This window comes from Crocuta crocuta, unplaced genomic scaffold (genome assembly GCF_008692635.1).
Source record: "Crocuta crocuta isolate KB4526 unplaced genomic scaffold, BGI_CrCroc_1.0 scaffold139, whole genome shotgun sequence".
NCBI classification, from domain to species: Eukaryota; Metazoa; Chordata; class Mammalia; order Carnivora; family Hyaenidae; genus Crocuta; species Crocuta crocuta.
Genome location: NW_027533258.1, coordinates 1,613,385 through 1,632,333, shown reverse-complemented (window position 1 = coordinate 1,632,333; position 18,949 = coordinate 1,613,385). Strand labels below are relative to the sequence as shown.

The 18,949-nt window shown below is 51.9% G+C and overlaps 2 protein-coding genes across 2 annotated transcripts in view; one reads left to right on the top strand and one right to left on the bottom strand.

Moving 5' to 3' along the window:
* The window catches only part of SMCR8 (SMCR8-C9orf72 complex subunit), a 13,985-nt gene extending 5,303 nt beyond the window's left edge, over positions 1–8,682 (bottom strand). Inside the window, exon 1 of the mRNA XM_077746903.1 lies at positions 5,684–8,682. Coding sequence (XP_077603029.1) covers positions 5,684–8,043 — 2,360 coding nt within the window. The 5' untranslated portion in view covers positions 8,044–8,682. The remainder of the gene's footprint in view (positions 1–5,683) is intronic.
* Positions 8,683–8,788: 106 nt separating this feature from the next.
* TOP3A (DNA topoisomerase III alpha) overlaps positions 8,789–18,949 on the top strand; it is a 28,016-nt gene continuing 17,855 nt past the window's right edge. Inside the window, exons 1-8 of the mRNA XM_077746902.1 lie at positions 8,789–9,240; positions 12,880–12,939; positions 14,302–14,375; positions 15,446–15,521; positions 16,858–16,966; positions 17,946–18,089; positions 18,217–18,387; positions 18,665–18,765. Coding sequence (XP_077603028.1) covers positions 9,061–9,240; positions 12,880–12,939; positions 14,302–14,375; positions 15,446–15,521; positions 16,858–16,966; positions 17,946–18,089; positions 18,217–18,387; positions 18,665–18,765 — 915 coding nt within the window. The 5' untranslated portion in view covers positions 8,789–9,060. The remainder of the gene's footprint in view (positions 9,241–12,879; positions 12,940–14,301; positions 14,376–15,445; positions 15,522–16,857; positions 16,967–17,945; positions 18,090–18,216; positions 18,388–18,664; positions 18,766–18,949) is intronic.

The following is an 18,949-nucleotide window of genomic DNA, read 5'->3' as shown; positions in this document are numbered from 1 at the left end:
CCCCACACTCACTGGCTCTTTCTCAAGGCAAATCTGATCATGATGCTCTTCAAAGGGCTTCTCACCACCCTCGTGACCAAGTCCAAATGCCCCGGTATGGCCCATAGGCTCTGCTTCCTGCGGGCCTTTGAGGCCCCATCTGTTACACTCACGGCTTCCTTGAGGCCACGCCAAGCTTTCGGGAAGGACTCAAAATCACGGCTCCTCGTGCTCTGCCCAGAATGCCTTTCCCTTCCATTTGTACTTGGTTTATGCCAATTCAAACCTTACTCAACCATCCCCGATCCCCTCCTCTGCTTCCTTGCTTTGCTTTGTGACCCTGACCAAGTTCCTTAGCCGTTCTGGGCCCCAGCTGTGACACAGAGATCACTGGTCCTGCCTCATGCGGTCATTGCAGAGACAAAATGGGTTGAACTTAGGATAGTGGGTGGCCCTCGGTATCAGCCTGCCACCGATCAGTGTGGGGACTGCCATTTAGCTCTCGTCTCTCCCACTGGACGGAGCTTCAGCAGACCCAGGACATCTGATTTGGCCTCCTGCCCCACTGCCCACCTCCATGCCCATATGTCAGAGGCAGGCGGGGCTTGTTCAGTGAGAGAAGGGGTCCGAGCAATCAATCAGCCCTAATAGCTCTTTATAATCCTCTGGGAGCCTGGGTGGCTCAGTCGGTTAAGCGGCCGACTCTTGGTTTTGGCTCAGGTCATGATCTCACTCGCAGTTCGTGAGATTGAACCCCTGCCTGGGATTCTCTGTCCCCTCTCTCTGACCCTCTCAAAATAAAAGAAAAATTCTCTAGTTTGGTTTTACCTGAGAGTCACCCTGCAGTCTGGCAAACGTCTGGCTGACCAGAGATTTCACAGACGGACACAGCTCTGGATTTCAACGCTTGTGCTAGACCTCAGGTATTGGGTACAAAGGACTGACAATCACTTGGGACCAAGGTAACCTTCCTGGGTGTTGTCATCTTCCCGTGTAGTTAACAGCACCTACTACACACCAGGCAGTGACCTAGGGGCTGAATAAGCCATGAAGAACGAGCCTGGTCAGGCTGGGAAGAAAAGACAGACACATGGGATACTGAGCAGAGATGTGGTCTGGGTCTCCACGGGGAGGCCCGGGGCCAGGAAGGTTCTGGAAGAATGGCCTCTGAGCTGGGCCTTATTAAGAAAGGTGGGCTCTGAGAACCTCGGACGGCACCCAGACCACACAGAGCAGGACTACAGAGGCGGGAAAACTGAGCCACACGGGCCACGTGTTTGGAAAGCCATGAGGAGAGCAGCGAGCTGGGGACTGATCACACAGGCGATGAGGAAGCCGGGCCTGCAGGTGCTCACTGGCTTCGCGGGGACACGGCCTTCTCGGTCGTGCTCCCAGCGTGCTCAGTCCGCTCCTGGGGCACCCTTACCTCCCTCGGAAACGGGCCCAGGATGCAAGCCAAATGCCGCCTCAACGCTGGCACACCCAGCCCCGAGGCTCTGCCTGAGCAGCGGAGCCAGGCCTCACCCCATCTTCCTGCCCCTCTGTTCCAGCCCCGTCCTGCTGAACACCCTGCCTCGGCCCTGCCACTTCCGGGACCTCTGACACCCCCACACCTACCCCCACCTACAGAGGCACCACTTCTTTGAAGGTGCTGCTCCTTCTAACCCTCCCTCCGCTTGTTTCCCACAAGGCTTGTCAGGGGGCAAGATGGCACAGAACGAGGCAAGCCCCAGGCCTTCGGTCCCCGCTCCTCCCACACCCGTCTTAGGTTCCAGATGGCCCATCCCAGCACCGGGGGAGCCTCTGGACACACGTGAACACTGAGGCCCAAAGAGGGGCCGTGGCTCATCCAAGGTCCCCCAGCTAGGACGTGGCTGAGCCAGCAAGCGACCAGGGCCTCTCCCTGCCCCACCCCACCCTCCACAACTAGCACTTTCTCCCATGAGTACTGAGCTCTGTTTTTCAAATAGTCCAGGGCTTGGTCCTGCTACTTGGTGAGCAATACAGTTATGCTTCATTGTGATTTAAACTAGGAAACAACCTAAATACTTATCCATCCCTTATGCTCACAAGTGATAGATCTGCCAGATGAGCATTCGTAGGCAGAAGGCCCACTTCAGTGAGGAAAAAAAAATTCAAGGCCAGTGAAACTGGTAGGTTTGGGGTGAGAGTCTTTAAAAACAAATTATCGTCTGAGCTGGTTCTGGCTGGAGTCAAAGCCCCTGAATGGGAACAGACCCTCCCAGGTCAGAGGTTTCGGACTCCAGATTAACGCAGTACAGGGCATCACCCCCTTCCATTGCTGAGCTCCCCCATCTCTGGGCGGGAAGTTCATGGCCACACAGAAGCCCCTCTTCTATCCCTACTCTTGAATGCTGACCCTCAGAAGGGCCTCAATCTGCCTCCCGGCTTGAACCCTGGTTCTGCCTGCCGGGCCGGCTCCCCATCTCTCCGCAACCCTGAGCACGTCTAAGGGCGAGCACCATGCTAGGGCTTTACGACCTTCCAGACGTGCACCTTCGCCACCGCTCCACACGGTGAGCATCCTAAGCCCCACTCGCACATGTGCTCACAAGCTCTGCTAACGAGCGAGAAGAGCAGACGGGCCCGGATTCACACGGTGGGGAGCGGCAGCATCGGGACCTGAGCTCACAGCGCCCACCGCGTCCCTCCCTAACCACGACGGGGCACGACTCCAGGCTTTCATCTCCGAGTGCGCATCGTGCTCAGAATTCATACTGGAGCGACTGCTCACCTCCCAGGATTTCCTCGGGGGAGCTGTGGCCAAACCGGTCCCCACGCCTGTGACGTGGCCCCTAGGGAACAAGGCCTCCGACCCCCGCCCACCGTACGTCACACCAGAGCAGGACCCTCCGAGGCAGACACTGCCGATTCCCGGCGTGTGTGCGCGCCCACAACGTGTGAGAAGCAGAGCGGGAGACACTCCCCACTCCAGACCGGCTGCAAAGCTCTCGCCTGTCGCTTCTGATGGATCCCTCGCCGTCGCACAGGGATGCTGAACGGCTCTAAGGCCCGGCCGGTGAGGGCCACGCTCAGCGCCCGCGGCCTTGGCCCGCCTGCCCGGAGGCGGTGCGCATCCCCGCTCGGCTATCAGAGACACGCTCGCGCGGATGGGGCACCGAGCAGATGTGACGGGTCCTTCCTCACCTGCTCTCGCGAGGCAGGTGACGGCAGCTCCGTCTGCAGACACAAACGGCCTCAGAGGCCAGGCTAACAGAGGGGTGACAGAGCCGGGGGGGGGGGGGTGGGGGGGGCACGAAGGCGGTGCCTGCCCTGTCACGGGGCCGTGCCACGGCTGACTCACCTCACAGGGCTGGCAGCGGGCCGGGTGGCTAGCACTTCCCAGCCTTCTATAAGCTCCGGGCAAATGGTCGGTGATCCAACCCTGTCATCGTCGCAGGAGGGAACAAAGCCTCGCGTGGAGGCGTGGAGGAGGGACCTGCCTGCTGCAGGTGGGGATGAATACCGACCCCGGCAGGGCCGGCCCAGGACCTAGAGCAACTCGCGGAGCCCTTTGCAGCTCAGGGAGCCCGCCTGCCAGCTACTCGCTTGCGCCCAGACTTCATTACTGGATCACAGGCAGGTTTGCCAAGGCGACCAGCCTGGGCCTCAGGATCCTCAACACAGCACGCCAGCCAGGGACCCAGGAGAACAGAGCTGGTGTAAGACATGAACTTTCGCCGTTCTGGCACATTCTAAGGTGGGAATTTCAGGGAGAGCGGAAAGGGCAACACTGTCCTGAGCCCAGTGCCGGGTAAGCTGGCTGTGAATACACTGCCGTGCAGTCTATTTGAGGTGAAGAAGAGAACGGTCAGAGGTGGGGGCGAGGGAGTCAGTGGGAGAAGAGGTGTGTTTAAGGGACGCTGACACGTCCTTCTACCGAGACGAGTAGCAGAGACCATCCAGGACAGGTCCTGCCCTTCCCGCAACAGACATGTTACCCCAGCACAGAGCTGGCATCAGCCGACGGACGGGATCCCGAGGGGAAGGACAAAGCCTGCAAGGGCACCCGGTGCGGCCCTCTAACTCCCGAGCCTGATTCTGCATCCATAAGCAAGGACTCGACTCTGAGGGGCTGGTCCAGGTGTCTTGGGTGTGTCACACCAAGTCCCCATGTCACACCGGCAAGCCCACTCTCCTGGTCGCTCGAGCCAAAGACCTCAGGCCGTCCCCGGGCGCCTAGCTCCCTCACCTCCCACGTGCCACGAAAGCACCTCGTTTGTTTTCTGAGCACACACATGACGCACCTGCTGCTGGAACTCTCCTCCCTGCTCGGCAAGGCTGCGGTCTCCCGTCTCTGCTCCTGAACTCTGGAGTCTTCCAGGGCAGCGGCCTTGCTCAGGCACCCCCAGACGGTACCCCCGCGCCCGCCAGCATGGCCAGCGAGCCAAGTCATGATGAGGAAACAACACCTGCTTGAATCCCAGCACTACGACCCTGGGTAAAGCCTACCGTGGCAAGGGGTGGAGTGAGGGCTCGGTGATTTCTGCAAGAGGGGCGATAGCAGGTGATTCAGGAGAGTGAGGTCAGTGAGCTCACGGGCACCAGGGACCTCCACAAAGGAAAGGAGGAACATCAGAACAAACGGTTGCTGACTGCAGAGCGGCAGAAATTCCCTTTGCTCCTCCCATGTGGCATGGGAGGCGCGGGCCGCCTGCGCCAGCACCTGCGTTACAGATGTGCCAAGCGGGCTGCAGGGAAGGGACTGAGGACACACCCTGAGGGAAACAGACCCTCGAGCCAGACAACCTGTCAAGCAGTATTCAGAAAAACAAAAGGGAGTCTACTAACACTCCAGTAACTTGGTGAAATGAAACAGCATTCAAGCAGAGGAAGGGGGACTTGGGTCTTGCATTTCCTTATTGTTATTTAAAAAAATTTTTTTTAAACATATATTCATTTTTCAGAGAGAGAGAGACACACACACAAAGTGTGAGTGGGGGAGGGGCAGAGAGGGGGAGACACAGAATTGGAAGCAGGCTTCAGGCTCCAAGTTATCAGCACAGGGCCCGACGCGGGGCTCTAACGAACCGTGAGATCATGACCTCAGCCAAAGTCAGACACTTAACCGACTGAGCCACCCAGACGCCCCTTGCATTTTCTTATTAAGACAGAGTTCTAAGGGGGAAGAAAGATAGCCTTCTAGGGCAAACAGGACAGTGGAGTAAGAGCCACTCGAGCCCTCTGATGTCCTTGTCAATAGTGATGGCTGCCACCTTCTACGAATACCACAGCCCTTTCTCAGAAGCAGCTCTCAGTCATTCATACCATCGTGTGAATTTCAACATCCCCAAGAACCTGAGATCTAGAAGTCCGGTTATCCCCCAGCGCTTGCTGTACACCAGATAAACTCCATGTCCAACTGAATCAGAATCTCTTGGGGGATAGGGCCCCGAAATTCATAATCTAAAAAATTCCCCTAAATAATTCTGACCCGACAGGTTGAAGACTGCTTAGAACCTGCAACCCCTCATGGGAGGGACAAGGAAAGAGGAGACCAGAGAAAGGGAATGACCTGTCCAAAGTTACAGACCGAGTCGGTGCTGGGGGCCCCGTCTGGAAGCCAGGTCTCCCGACTGCAGCCCCACCGCGCGGACCTGTTAACCTCACCCGGAGGGATGGACGTTCAAAACCTCGTCTCTAATCAGACAGGGCCCTTCCCCGCCCCCCGGTAACCAGTTACCTCTGCAGGCCGATCAGCTTCCACTTCTGGAAATCCGTGATGTGCAAAGGAGAGGAGACCCAGTGTTTCACGGGCTTGGCGTAACGGCTGTGGTTGGGGACAAAGATGGACAGCGCCGTCACGAGCTTCCTCACGATGGCCTCGTCTTCCCCCAGGACCACAAGCGTCCTCCCGCTGAGCAGGGAGTAGATGGCTGGATGGGCAAAGGGGTACTGACGGATGAATTTTAAGGCGTTCTGGCCAGCCCTCTTTCTATGCCTCTCAGAAGAGGGCCCGGTGGGATGAGCGGAGGAGGGAGTCCTGTCTGAGCTGGTGGAGGCTACACTGCTCATGGTGCTGGTGGTGTCCGAGAAGTTGTCCAGGCTGGTCTTGCTGACGTCCCGGCTAGCCAGCAAGCGGCCCGGGTCCAGCTCAAGAGCGGGGAAGCCTTCGGAACTGGTGTCTCGGGAAGGGCTGGCGCTTTCCCCCGCAAAGTCCACACGGAACCCCAGGTCTTTCTGCCTGTAGCGCTGCGGGGGGCTGCTCACCACTCCGTCTGGGTCAGGGTGTGTGTGGGCTGCGGTGGAGAGGGGCACCCGCAGACTGTCACTCTCCTTCCCGATGCAGCAGGAGGAGTCTGTTTGGGACAGGATGTTTGCTAAGCTGCCCTCCTGTGCCTCACCCAGCTCTGGCGGGCTGACGCTTGCCTGGAAGTGGATGGCTCCCTCGCCGTCATCTGCGTATGACTCTTCTTCGTTAATGGCACTTGGGTAGCTGGCCTTAAAGTCATCAGGGATGAGGGCCTCAGAGGGGCAGGTGCTGAGGACTTCAATACTGTCCTCGCTGATGGTCCTGTGGCTGACTGCTTTGCTCCGGATCACCTGGGGGCTCAACGGCACCGTGAGGCTCGCCTGGCTGTCAGACTTAGACAGCACAGAGGTGGACTTCTCCGTGCCCAGAACCTCGATGCTTTCACCACTGCTGATGCTCCCCTTCATATCCATATCCAGGTAGTCCAAGTTTTCCTGGGGGTCAAAACTGCTCAACTCTGTCCCCTCCGCTTCCTTATACTCCTCATCTCCAAGTTCCTGGTCCATCTTGATGGGCACAGACTCCACACTTGACTTGTAAGAGCCAACGCTAATTAACACTTGAGGAATCGGACATTCTTCCAGAGACCTGGAAGGCGGCCTGCCTGGACTGGGCTTAGGGGGTGTGCTCTCTAGTTTCTCTACCACCCTGTCGTCGACCTCCACAAAATCTTCAAAGAGGAAGTTTGTCATATGCTGTTGTTTTAGAAGCGCTCTGTCAATCTGGCTGGTCAGAAGGTAGCACAGGTCTCCTCTGAACATGTGCTCGATGTGGCTGAGCTGAGCCAGGGTCTGGGTGAAATACTCCGTGTCACAGAGCTCTTCCAAGGTCTTCAACTTCTTGTCAAAACACTTGGTGGACTTCGCTTTGATGAGTTTGGGGGTGTAGGCAGGTCTGCAGGTGTAAAGGTCTGCATCAGCAGACTCTTCAGGGTTAGAGGTAGTGGCTACCTGGTCGGCCTGATCCTGGGTGCGCTCCGTCTCCGCAGAACACAAGGCAGACCCCTTCGACTTCCGATGAGGGTACGAGCGGATCTGCTTCAGCAGGTCTTGATGTTCAATTATGGACTTCTCTACACTGGCCAGCTCATTGGCTTTCTCAATTGCCTGAGACGAGTAAAAGCCTTTGTCGTTGGCCTTCTTCTGGATCTCCGTTTCGGTGTGCAGCACTGTCCTGGTGTAATCCAAGTCTTTCAGTTTTTTTTCAAGTTCTCCCGCAAATGCCTTCCTGTTGCCTGTCTTCAAGCACTCAGAAGCTTTGGAAAACTCAGCCGAGAGCTCCTGAAACTGCTGCATGATTTTGTGCTGGTCTGCTGAGATATAAGCCATGCAGAAGGGCCTCACAAAGCCCCGGGCCTCCAGGTCGTACAGGGTAAGGTGGTGCACATACGCAAAGGCTCCCTCCTTGGAGTCTCCCAGCACCACCTTGGAGTCCTCCACAAAGTTCAGCTTGGGGTAAGCAGAACCAGGGGGATGGCCCACAAAGGAGGCCTGGTAATCCACAGACATGATCCGCAAGGAGAAGTAATTGAGATCAAAAGTACCAAAAACTTTGGTGTCATTGGGGATGGTCAGCAAGGGCTGGGGTCCCACCTGCTCGGAGAACTCGGAAATAAGGATGAAGTCCCGAGAGAACTTGGCCCCGGACAGTTTGGACCATGGGTTGGCTCCTTGGCTGGCGAAGGGGAAGAGAGGCACCGAGTACTCCTCGGGCAAGGCGGGCTCATTGTAAGGCTCCTCCTCGTACTCCTCCTCTTTGGTGAAGGCCACCACGTCAGGGGCGCTGATCATATTTCCAGATGTATGGAGAGAACATTGAGAGGAAGTGAGAAAGAATGCGGGGATAATCAACGCAGGGAAGCCAGGCCTCTGGAAGAGGAAGCAAAGACGTTGTGGTCTTCTTTGCGCCCTCGGGGGTACTAGGCTGCCTCTCGCACACTCGAAGACTCGAACTCCCACAGTCCCCTCGGAGATCTGGCTAACTCTTCCAAAGCCCACAAACTCCTCATGAACTCCGCAGGTCCAAGAGACCGGGTAAGGCCGGTTACTCTTCTCTTCCTCCTCCTCCTCCTCCGGCGAGGGCGTCCGGCGCAGGACACCTGCAGGGAGGTCACCCGCACACCCAGAACACACCGCAACAGCAACAGCCCAGCCCAGAACCGACCCCTAACGCGGGACTACGGGCCGCCGCAGGGGCCAGTCAAGCACTGCCGCCCCCACGGCCCGAGGGCAGAAACCGTCGCGACTCCTTGGACGCCACAACCTGGAGCCAGCTACCGCGGCGCCGCCATCTTGGCATCACATGACTCTCGGTGTCTTGCGCCGCGTGACCCGGAAGTGTCCGCGTAGGCTTCCGAGCGGGAGAGAAAGACTGTGAGCTAAGGGCAGGTTTGGACAGCACTGTCGAGCGGCCTCTCCCAAGGACAATCAATTTACCAACCACCGTCGTAAAAGAAAGGAAGTGGGGCGGAGGAGCGGAAACGTACAAGGAGTCCAGGGCGCGGGGTAGTCTGGGAGTTGTAGTTCCGGTTCTGCAGTGCTCGCGCCGGGCGGGTATAGCCCCAGAAGGCGGGCGGATGTAGCCCCAGAAGGCGGGCGGAAGCGGGACGTCTAGGTTCGGGATTCCCTGCGGTGGCCGCGGGTCCGAAGCCCTGCGGGCTTAGGGGAGGTGGCCGGGACGCGGCAGGTGGCGCTGGCGGCTTTCGGGGGGCCCCATTTCCCCTCGTGCGGGCGCCAGGTGGACGTCACCTCTGGCTTCTCCAGCATGCATGGACACCTGGCGGGCGGCTGCGGGCGCGGGGCCTAGGGATGATCTTCCCGGTCGCCCGCTGCACTCTCCGCTGGCTGCAACGGCCGGGAGCCCGGACCGTGTCCCGCGCTGCCATGGAGGTGGCCTTCCGAGGCGTGCGGAAGATTCTCTGTGTGGCCGAGAAAAACGACGCGGCCAAGGGGATCGCCGACCTGCTGTCCAACGGCCGCATGAGGCGGGTAAGGAGGCGTATGTCCGATCAGCTGTGCGGGTGAGGGAAGTGTCCCGATCACCCAGCGGGACAGCGCCGCAGCGGCTTCGTCTTCTTTTCGGACCGATAGGCATTTAAAAGCGTAGTTAAGACTCTTCATCCATGTGCTTGAAAACCTTGGCTCCTCCTTGTTCACAGCAGCGGTTCCCAAACTAGTCTGAGAATCGAAACTAGCTGGGACACTGGCTATTCTGTGGGTCTGGGATGAGCCCAGGGAAAGCTGTGTTTTAACAGTATTCCCTGTGCTTCGAAAACTCAATTATTGGGAACCACTGATCACAGTGCTTTAACTTGGCAGTCAAGCCCTGTCCGAGCATTCCCAGATAACCTAGCTCTCTCCATCAACAGCACATCCCCTCGGCCCTGCGCCCCGCTGGCTTTACAGTCTGTAAACGCATATAAACAAGGCAGTACACCTAGGCTTTGGGATTAGAGGGAACATCTGCCCTCTTCCTGCTAGTACAAACGCACTCGGAGAGACAGGCAAGTAAGGGATGAAAATGTGTTCTAGACCCACAAGAGGTGCAGAGGAAGGCGAAAGAAAAAGAATTTGTAAAAGAGGTGGCATGGAGGTGATTAAGAGCTGTTCAGGAAAATCTGTCAAATAAAAGTGGGTTGTGAAATAGTTTCCTGGACGCCATTTCTAACAGTGTGGAGCAGAAGGTCACTGCTCTTTTTTCCTTGCAAGATCCCAAGGTCTTTCCTTAGACCTCCATTTCTAGCTCGTAGATAGTGGGAGCAAGAGCTGAGGTTGTGTCTGTAGAGTTCAGGCCTCTGCCCTCACGTGGAGAACTCGGATAGCTTTCTCCCTAGCTTTTCACTATTGAAATTCTGGGTAGCCAGCGTGACTTTATAAAACACAGATAGGACTGCAGTAATCCCCTACTTAAAACCTACATTGCTTATCTCAATTGATGTGGAATTTGATAAAAATTTAATCCTCTTCATGATAAAAGGCATTTATGAAAATCCCATTACTAACATTATTCGGAGGGTGAAACACTGGAAGAAAGCTTTTCCTCTAAGATCAAGAGCAAGACAAGATTTACCTGTTTTCTTCTTCGCCATTGCTATCCAAAATTACTAGAAGTTCTAACGAAAGCAATTAGGCAAGAAAAAGAAATCTAAATTGGAAAGGAAGAAGTAAAAATATGTCTATTTGCAGACAACGTGATCTTCTAGAATAGAAATTCTAAAGGAGCCACAAAAAAACCATTAGTGCTGATAAATACATTCAGCCAACTTACAAGATACGAGATCAACGCACACAAATAGGTAGCAATGAACAATCTGGAAAGAAAATGAAAACAATTCCATTTACAATAGCATTCAAAAGCACACTGAAAACTGCAGCCTTCTCTATGTGGGTGCAGTTTTTTTAGTGGTTTTATTTTTATAATCAGAAAGATACATCTTTAAAAAGAATGCTATGGATTTAATGGCAGCCGTATGGTAGTTCCTACAGACTGCTTAGAGAAAGGACTTGTATTTTTTTTTTAATAGAGTGGACAGCACTCCAAAAAAAGATCACAGAAGCTGGGGCGCCTGGGTGGCTCAGTTGATTGGAGAGTTGGATTTCTTTGGTCATGATCCCAGGGTCATGGGGTTGAGCCCCGCGTCGCACTCTGCGCTGAGCATGGAGCCTGCTTGGGATTCTGTCTCCCTCCCTCTCTGTCTGTCCCTCTCTCCCGCTCACATGCTCTCTCTCTAAAATAAAAAGGGAGGGAGAAATCACAAAGGCTACATTCTCAATCTATCGGAAGGGTGTTCTTTCTTTCCCCAGATTCCAAAACTGCTCTGATTTTGGAGTATCCACTTTCCCTGAACACCTCGCCCACGCGTGGGCTCACACGTAATTGTATACCATCTTCACGTGGGAATTACAGAGGGGCAAGCTTGAAATGTCAGGAAAAGTCTTTCACGTCCTCGAGGCTACGACTGGGAGAGGAGACCGCCCGCAGGAGGCCTGGTTGTAGGATGATGCACATGTTGTCAGACAAGTTAGTTCCCTGGAGAGGATCAGAACGGTGGCTTTTGACTGTTCCCCAAAGACGCGAGGGACAATGGATGTGCACCTCACGAGTCACTTGGGGCTGGACTGGGGAGAGGTTGAGTAAGCTGATCTCAGCCTTCTTGTGTATCAAGGTCCTTATAAGTATTTGGGAAGGCTTCAGAGCTTTTTTTTTTTTTTTAATGCTTTATTTATTTCTGAGAGGGACAGACTGTGCGAGCAGGGGAGGGTCAGAGAGAGAGGGAGGCACAGAATCCGAAACAGGCTCCAGGCTCTGAGCTGGCTATCAGCACAGAGCCCGACGCGGGGCTTGAACTCACAAACCGCGGGATCATGACCTGAGCCAAAGTCAGATGCTCAACCGACTGAGCCACCTAGGCGCCCCTTCAGAGTTTATTTTAAAAAGTCAGAAACCACTTTCTCAGGAAAAAAAAAAAACACCTGCTTCTCACACACGAAAGTCAGAAACTCACACACAAAAGTCAGAAACCACTGATGTTTAATCAGTTCTCTATTAAACGGCTTAATTAGCAGTTGGAGTTTCTTTTCTTGGCAATACTGGCCACCAGCAAAATCTTAAGCATGAGAAACTAAAATAAATTCTTTCTTGGGGCACCTGGGTGGCTCAGTCGGTTAAGCGGCCAACTTCAGCTCGGGTCATGATATTGTGGTTCATGAGTTCGAGTCCTGTGTCGGGCTCTGTGCTGACAGCTCGGAGCCTGGAGCCTGCTTCAGATTCTGTGTCTCCCTCTCTCTCTCTGCCCCTACCCCACTTATGTTCTATCTCTCTCTCTCTCTCCCTCTCTCAAACATAAATAAAAGTTGAAAGAAATTTAAAAAAAAAATCCCTCTTAAAATTTCTCCTTCTGCCTCAAGGAGAGCCTCATTCAGTATTCCACTCAGAAAAATTGGCTTTGTGAGACCAAGGAGGAGTCTTCTCGACACTGATCTTCTTGGTCCTGGAACATTTCTCTACTTCCCAGTGGGCCTTTCTCTTCTGTGCAGTGTTGGTGATGTGTGTACCTACTTTTAATCTGCTGTGGAGGAAGGTGGGGTCTATTCAGAGAGGGTCTGTTCATCCATGCTTGCAGCTGAGGTATTCCAGTGCAGCCTGGGGCCTGTAGTGTTACTGGATTCCAGAGCCAGAGGAGCACTTAGAGGTAACTTTATTAGAAAATAAACTGATGTCCAGAAAGCTGAATGAGCCTGTGCTCCCCAGTTTACATGTGCAGTTGTACAGCCAGAAAGCAGAAGTATATGGAGAAGAAGGAGAAATTCATCAAGAGTATTCATTCTAATCCTTTCTCTGCCTCTAATTTGTGACTTGACCTTGGACATCCCAGGCTCGTCTATTAGCATATTAGCTGACTCAGGGTTACCTTCCGGCATAAAAACTCCATGGACTGTACCAACCATGTGCTTGTAACGGTTTGGAGCAGCCTCTTCATAAATGGCCTTAGTAATTTAGCCTAGTTTTTATCTTTAGGAAATACTGTAATTTTTTGGTCTGACCACTTATCACGGTTCTGCTTGGTCTTTAGACTGAGGAGTCATTTGTTTTCAGTGTAATTTATTGATTCTTGTTTTGTCTTCTAGAGGGAAGGATTTTCTAAATTCAACAAGATCTATGAATTCGATTATCATCTGTATGGCCAGGTAGGTGCTATATTTCTGTCTTGCAGCTGAGGTGTGCTATTAGGTCCACGGGCCATTCTGGTGTACATTCCTCAAGTTCCTAGTTATGGCTATAAAAATAGAAGCTGTTTGCTACAGGTCATTGCTGAACTGCTTGTACCTTAAGAGTTATTTGATCAAGGGGCGTCTGGGTGGCTCCGTTGGTGAAACATCCAACTTCAGCTCAGATTATGATCTTGTGGTTGGTGGGTTCATGTGCCATGTTGGGCTCTGTGCTGACAGCTCAGCCTGCTTCGGATTCTGTGTCTCCTTCTCTCTCTGCTCTTCTCCCACCCACACTCTGTCTCTCTCTCAAAAATAAACATAAAAAACAAACAAGTTATTTGATCAAGAAGAACGAGCCTGGGCATCATAGAAGACGTCACTATCTTTCAAGAATAATTGTTGTTGATGAGGCGCCTGGGTGGCTCAGTCGGATAAGCATCCGACTTCGACTCAAGTCATCAGTTTGTGGGTTCGAGCCCCATGTCATCTCCATGCTGACCACTCAGAGCCTGGAGTCTGTTTCAGATGGCGTGTCTCCCTCTCTCTCTGACCCTCCCATGCTCATGCTGTCTCTCTCTCTCTCCCTCAGAAATAAATAAAACATTAAACAAAATTTTTTAAAAGAATAATTGTTGAGACCTAAAGATCCCTCGTTACAAATGAGTATTTTGTAATTTATAAGGCAGTCTCTTCTTAATTGAATATGGCCCCATCTCTTTATAACAAGAAAGAAATTGATATACAATAGTTTGAGGAAACTTTAAATCCTATAAGAGGCATCATGGTGCTAGAAATGGAACGGTCATTAGATTGCCATTTGGCTTCAAAGAGATGCATTTATGTTCATTTCTTCTTCCCAGTCAACTAGGTGTTTTGTTTTGTTTTGTTATAGACTTAATTTTTAGAGCCATTTTAGGTTTTTAGAGCAAAATTGAGAGGGCGGTTTGGAGATTTCCTGCAGACCCCTGCCCCCCCGCGTGCGCCTCTCCCACCCCACCATGATCAACATCAGATCACCAGAGTGATCTTTGCCATCACAATTGTACCTGTACTAACATATCATAATCACCCAAAGCCCCTAGTTCGCATGAGGGTTCTCTCTTGGTCATGTACATGCCGCGGGTATGGACAAAAGTGTCACAGACACATTACAGTATCACGCAGGGCATTCCCACCGCCCTTAAAGTCCTCTGTGCTCCACCTCCTCATTCCTCCTCACCTTCCCCCCAACCCTCGGCAACCCCTCTTTTCTCTTTAACAGAAGTCCCTCCCTTTTATTTGAAAGATGTGGCAAACTAGAATTGCTGAAAGACTGACTCGAATTTTGTCACCCTTCAGAATGTTACCATGGTAATGACTTCAGTTTCTGGACATTTGCTGGCTCATGATTTCCAGATGCAGTTCCGCAAATGGTTAGTATGATGTCTGGGGATTGAACTTTCTGATGTTTACAGTAAGTCTTGAAATGCTGCAGGGATTTAGAGGCACACTGGTCTTACTGTATAACTTCCAATACTCAGGAGGCTGTCTTTGTCCCTTTGGGCTGCTATGACAAAATGCCATCGACTGGGCCGGGGTGGGGCTAAGAAACAACAGAAATGGATTTTTCCTGGTTCTAGAGGCTGGACTAGGAGATCAGGGTACACGCTGCAGGCTGCTGACCTCTCACCGTGTCCTCACCTGGTGGAAGGCGCTAGAGAACTCTCTGAGTCTTCTTTTATCAGAGCGCTAATCCCATTCATGAAGTGCCACAGTGACCTAATCGCCTCCCAGAGCCCCCACCTTCTGACACCGTTACGTTGGTGTTAGGATTCCAGCATGTGGATTTCGAGGAGACGAAAACCATACAGACGACAGCAGTGACCTAAGGTCACCTGAACCATTGTGAATTTTTACTGTACGTTTAGAACAAACAACCACTTTGAAGTGCTGCCTCCCTTAGACTAGCCAGACCTGTTTCACGGAGTCACTGTGTTACACTCATCCTATTGCAGACGTGCTCCTCCTGTCACAGAAAGCAGAAGGTGCTTTGTGCAGAGTCATAGCGTTGCTTTTTTTCTAAATAACCTGTATTCTCTCTGACGTAAACCACCCATTACCAAGAATATTGAAACTCAAAGCTGTTATGTGTTGAGTCACATTTAGACAATCGATATTAGCTATCAAGTAGCTGTTATACAGAATATTATAATGAAAACCCATTGTTTTATTTATAGAATTAACGTCATCCACGGAAAAATAACTTTTCTGTGTTATTACAGTTAGCAGATGTTCTTGTTTCATTCAAGGCAAGGCATCCTTTAGTTATTATTCATTCTGTTGGTAAAACTGTCACTGAACATAGCCTTGCTTTTAATCGTCTGGCATTTTCATGTGGGGATCCATCCACGAGCTCACTGGAGCAATTTCTTTCTCGTTAAAATGGAGGACTTTCCATCCTATGCTGAGGTTGGATGTTTTGTGTTTTCACTTTCTTTTCTAGGCAGAGCTGCAATCCCCTTGTCCTCTTCGAAGCAGAAATTGAAAAGTACTGCCCAGAGAATTTTGTAGACATCAAGGTAGGATCTTTTGGAAGACATACGGCACTGGAGTTGAACAACTCCAGAGTGCACAATAATTGAACTGTGACTTCTGTGTTTTGAATGCATCAGAATTTAGAGATCAGGTTTCCCACTGAACTTAGTACCATGATTTAAAAAAGTAATCCTCAGGGCACCTGGGTGGCTCAGTAGGTTAAGCTCCTGACTCTTGATTTCAGCTCAGGTCGTGATCTCACAGTTGGTGAGATTGAGCCCCAAGTCAGGTTCTACACGGACAGCCTGCCTGGGATTCTCTTTCTCCCTCTGTCTCTCTGTCTCTTCCGCTCCTTGCCCCCTCAAGGTAAATAAATAAACATTAAAAAATTACTGCCACTCATCGTATAAATAATTGTTTATTTTTTTAAAAATTTATTTTTAAATAATCTCTCCACTAATGGAGAACTCACAACCCCAAGATCGAGTCACAAGTTTTACTGACTCAAAGTAAGCCTTTTTAGGGGCGCCTGGGTGGCTTAGTCGGTTGAGCATCTGACTTCGGCTCAGGTCATGATCTCACGGTTTGTGGGTTTGAGCCCTGTGTCGGGCTCTGTGCTGACAGCTCAGAGCCTGGAGCCTGCTTTGGATGCTGTGTCTCCCCCTCTCATGATCACACTCTGTCTCTCTCTGTCTCTCCATGATAAATAAACAGTTACAAAAAAAAAAGCCTTTTTATAAATAGCAGTTGTTTAAATAAATCTTAGGGATAATATTATTAAATGATTAGTCCTAATTAATGAATGATGAATCCCTAAATTCCACTCCTGAAACTAATATTATGCTATATGTTAAGTAACAGAAATTTAAGTAAAAAAAATTCAAAGTTAAAAAAATTAATCCTCGCCCCCCTCCCTAATTAGCATGGAGAGATGACAGTGTAAATAGTCACGTGACGGCGAGTTACACGTTCTCGGGCGGTCAGGACACCTATAGTTAGTTCACTGCTAACTGGGAAACCTTGGGGGGAACTCAGGGGTCATTTTGGTTTTTGAGCAGGACACGATCAGAACCGCAACAGTTACAGGTGTGTGTCGGAGCCGAGGTTTAGGTTTTGTCACACTAGGTAGGTGCGTTAAACCCTCCACCTTCTGGACGCTCGCTTTTGCGTCCGTGATTCTGAGCTGGAATCAGCTTACATCCCAGCGGCCGCGGCATCCTCGCCGGCAGTAAGAGCAGTTTCCTCAGATCGCTCCCTCTCACCGAGGCAGCACGTTCCGAGAAAACGACTCCCGTTGGGTTCACTCAGATGTCCTTAGCGTAGACGTGTCAGGTGATGGCGACTGTGCTCTCACTGCTCTTCCCTGGCTGGGAATTTCAGAAAACTCTGGAACGAGAGACCCAGCAGTGCCAGGCCCTGGTGATCTGGACCGACTGCGATAGAGAAGGGGAAAATATCGGGTTTGAGATTATCCACGTGTGCAGGGCCGGTAAGTGCCGTGGCTCCCGAGCTTCCGTGCTCTGGGACCACACAAGTGGATGGCTCCCCTGTGTGGGTGGCCCGAGGCCGAGTCCCTCCTCGAAGACTCTCCCCGCTGAATCTGTTGGGTCTCACCGGCAGTGGGTCCTGGAGCAGGTTACTGAACCTGCCGGAGCCTCAGCCTTCTGGAAAGTCAGGCCAAGCTGACACAGTTCCTAGGGCAAGAGTTAACGAGTGGCGCGGACCCCACAGCCCAGGACTTGTTTCCTGTCGGGTCTGAGTAGATTACCAGCTCCTCGAGAGCAGGGACTTCATACTTTATCCTTTTAAAGGAGAATGCGTGTGCTGTATGTATGGTGCAAAGAACCATTCTAGAATGTTTATCTGATCTATTCTGTGTACGATGCCTGAATGTTAATAAATACTCACTGAAATGAATTTAAGTGCCTCTAACAGGGCTAATGATTTCAGGTAATGTAGCGGAAGTGATGCACAGGCCATTCTCAGGCTTCAGAGAGTGGACAGTTTCTATTTTCCCTAAATGTTTTTGTGTTGAAAGCTGTAATGGCTGCTGGGAATTTCAGTACATTAACTTTTAGGGACTGTGTGTATGTCCTGTGTTATTTCTGTGCCAGGACGCGAAATTCCCCACAGGACCTTCTAATTGACAACACTTATTTTTCCAAGAAGTCTAAGAGAGCGACTGAGATTAGAACCTTGAGAGGCTCATCTGGAGAATAGCTGAAATTCACTTAAATAGCTAAAATTCCTGCCAGTGTTACTCACGAGAAAACTAAGCTTAGTGGTTACAGTGCAGTTTCCTTCGTCAGTGGGAAGCGTGCTGTTAATTTGACCTAATCAGAAAATTGGGTGCCTCAGAGCATCTCGAGATGGCTTATGTTTCATCCAAGGCGGTTTAAGCAAAGCGAGCCCTTCATGATGGGAAGGCAGTGTGATAGGACTCTGACCTTGGTTGCTCTGTTCCACAGTGAAGCCCAGTCTACAGGTGCTGAGAGCCCGTTTCTCTGAGATAACCCCCCGAGCCGTCCGCACGGCCTGCGAGAACCTGACCGAGCCCGATCGGAGAGTGAGCGATGCCGTGGACGTGAGGCAGGAGCTGGACCTGCGGATCGGTGAGCGGCCGGCAGACCCCTGGGGGTCCACGTGGCACCCTGGGGGCTGGGTGTTTGTGTGTAAACACGTGCCGCTGGCTTCGGTCTTCTGGCCTACCGTCTCCTTCCTTCCGTCCTCACCTCCTAGGAGCTGCCTTCACTAGGTTCCAAACCCTGAGGCTTCAGAGGATTTTTCCTGAGGTGTTAGCAGAGCAGCTGATCAGCTACGGCAGCTGCCAGTTCCCAACCCTGGGGTTCGTGGTGGAGAGGTTCAAAGCCATTCAGGCTTTTGTGCCTGAAATTTTCCACAAAATTAAAGGTAAGGCCGGAAAAGTCGTTTACGGAACAAACCTAAGGGCTTGGGAAGAACGGGGAGCGCAAATGGCACTGATGACACGTGTGCGGTTTCCAGTCCCTGCTCCCCTTCGTCCCACCCCATTAGGATGCTCAGACTCCACTCAGTTTCCTGAAGGACCCACACTCCCAAAGCAATGTTTCCTGTTCCTTTTTGGGCTTTCACTGCCATACACTTTCTTCTCTCTGTCCCATCGTGTGGCCTCGCTGAGTCACGGCCTTCCTGTCTGTCCTCGATACAGTAACTCACGACCACAGAGATGGGGTCGTAGAATTCAACTGGAAAAGGCATCGCCTCTTCAACCACACAGCTTGTCTTGTCCTCTATCAGCTGTGCATGGAGGTAAGAGCTATTTGGAATTTTAATGATCGAGGAAAACCGTTCTGGAAGTTCCCAAGCCCCTCCTTCTCTGTTAGCAGAACGATCCTGTTCCCTGTTCCCACTGAACTGGAGCTTTCGGCTCGCATCTCAGGGCATCACTTTCAGGGAACCTGTAAGATCAACTCTATGAAAGTAGCACTAAACA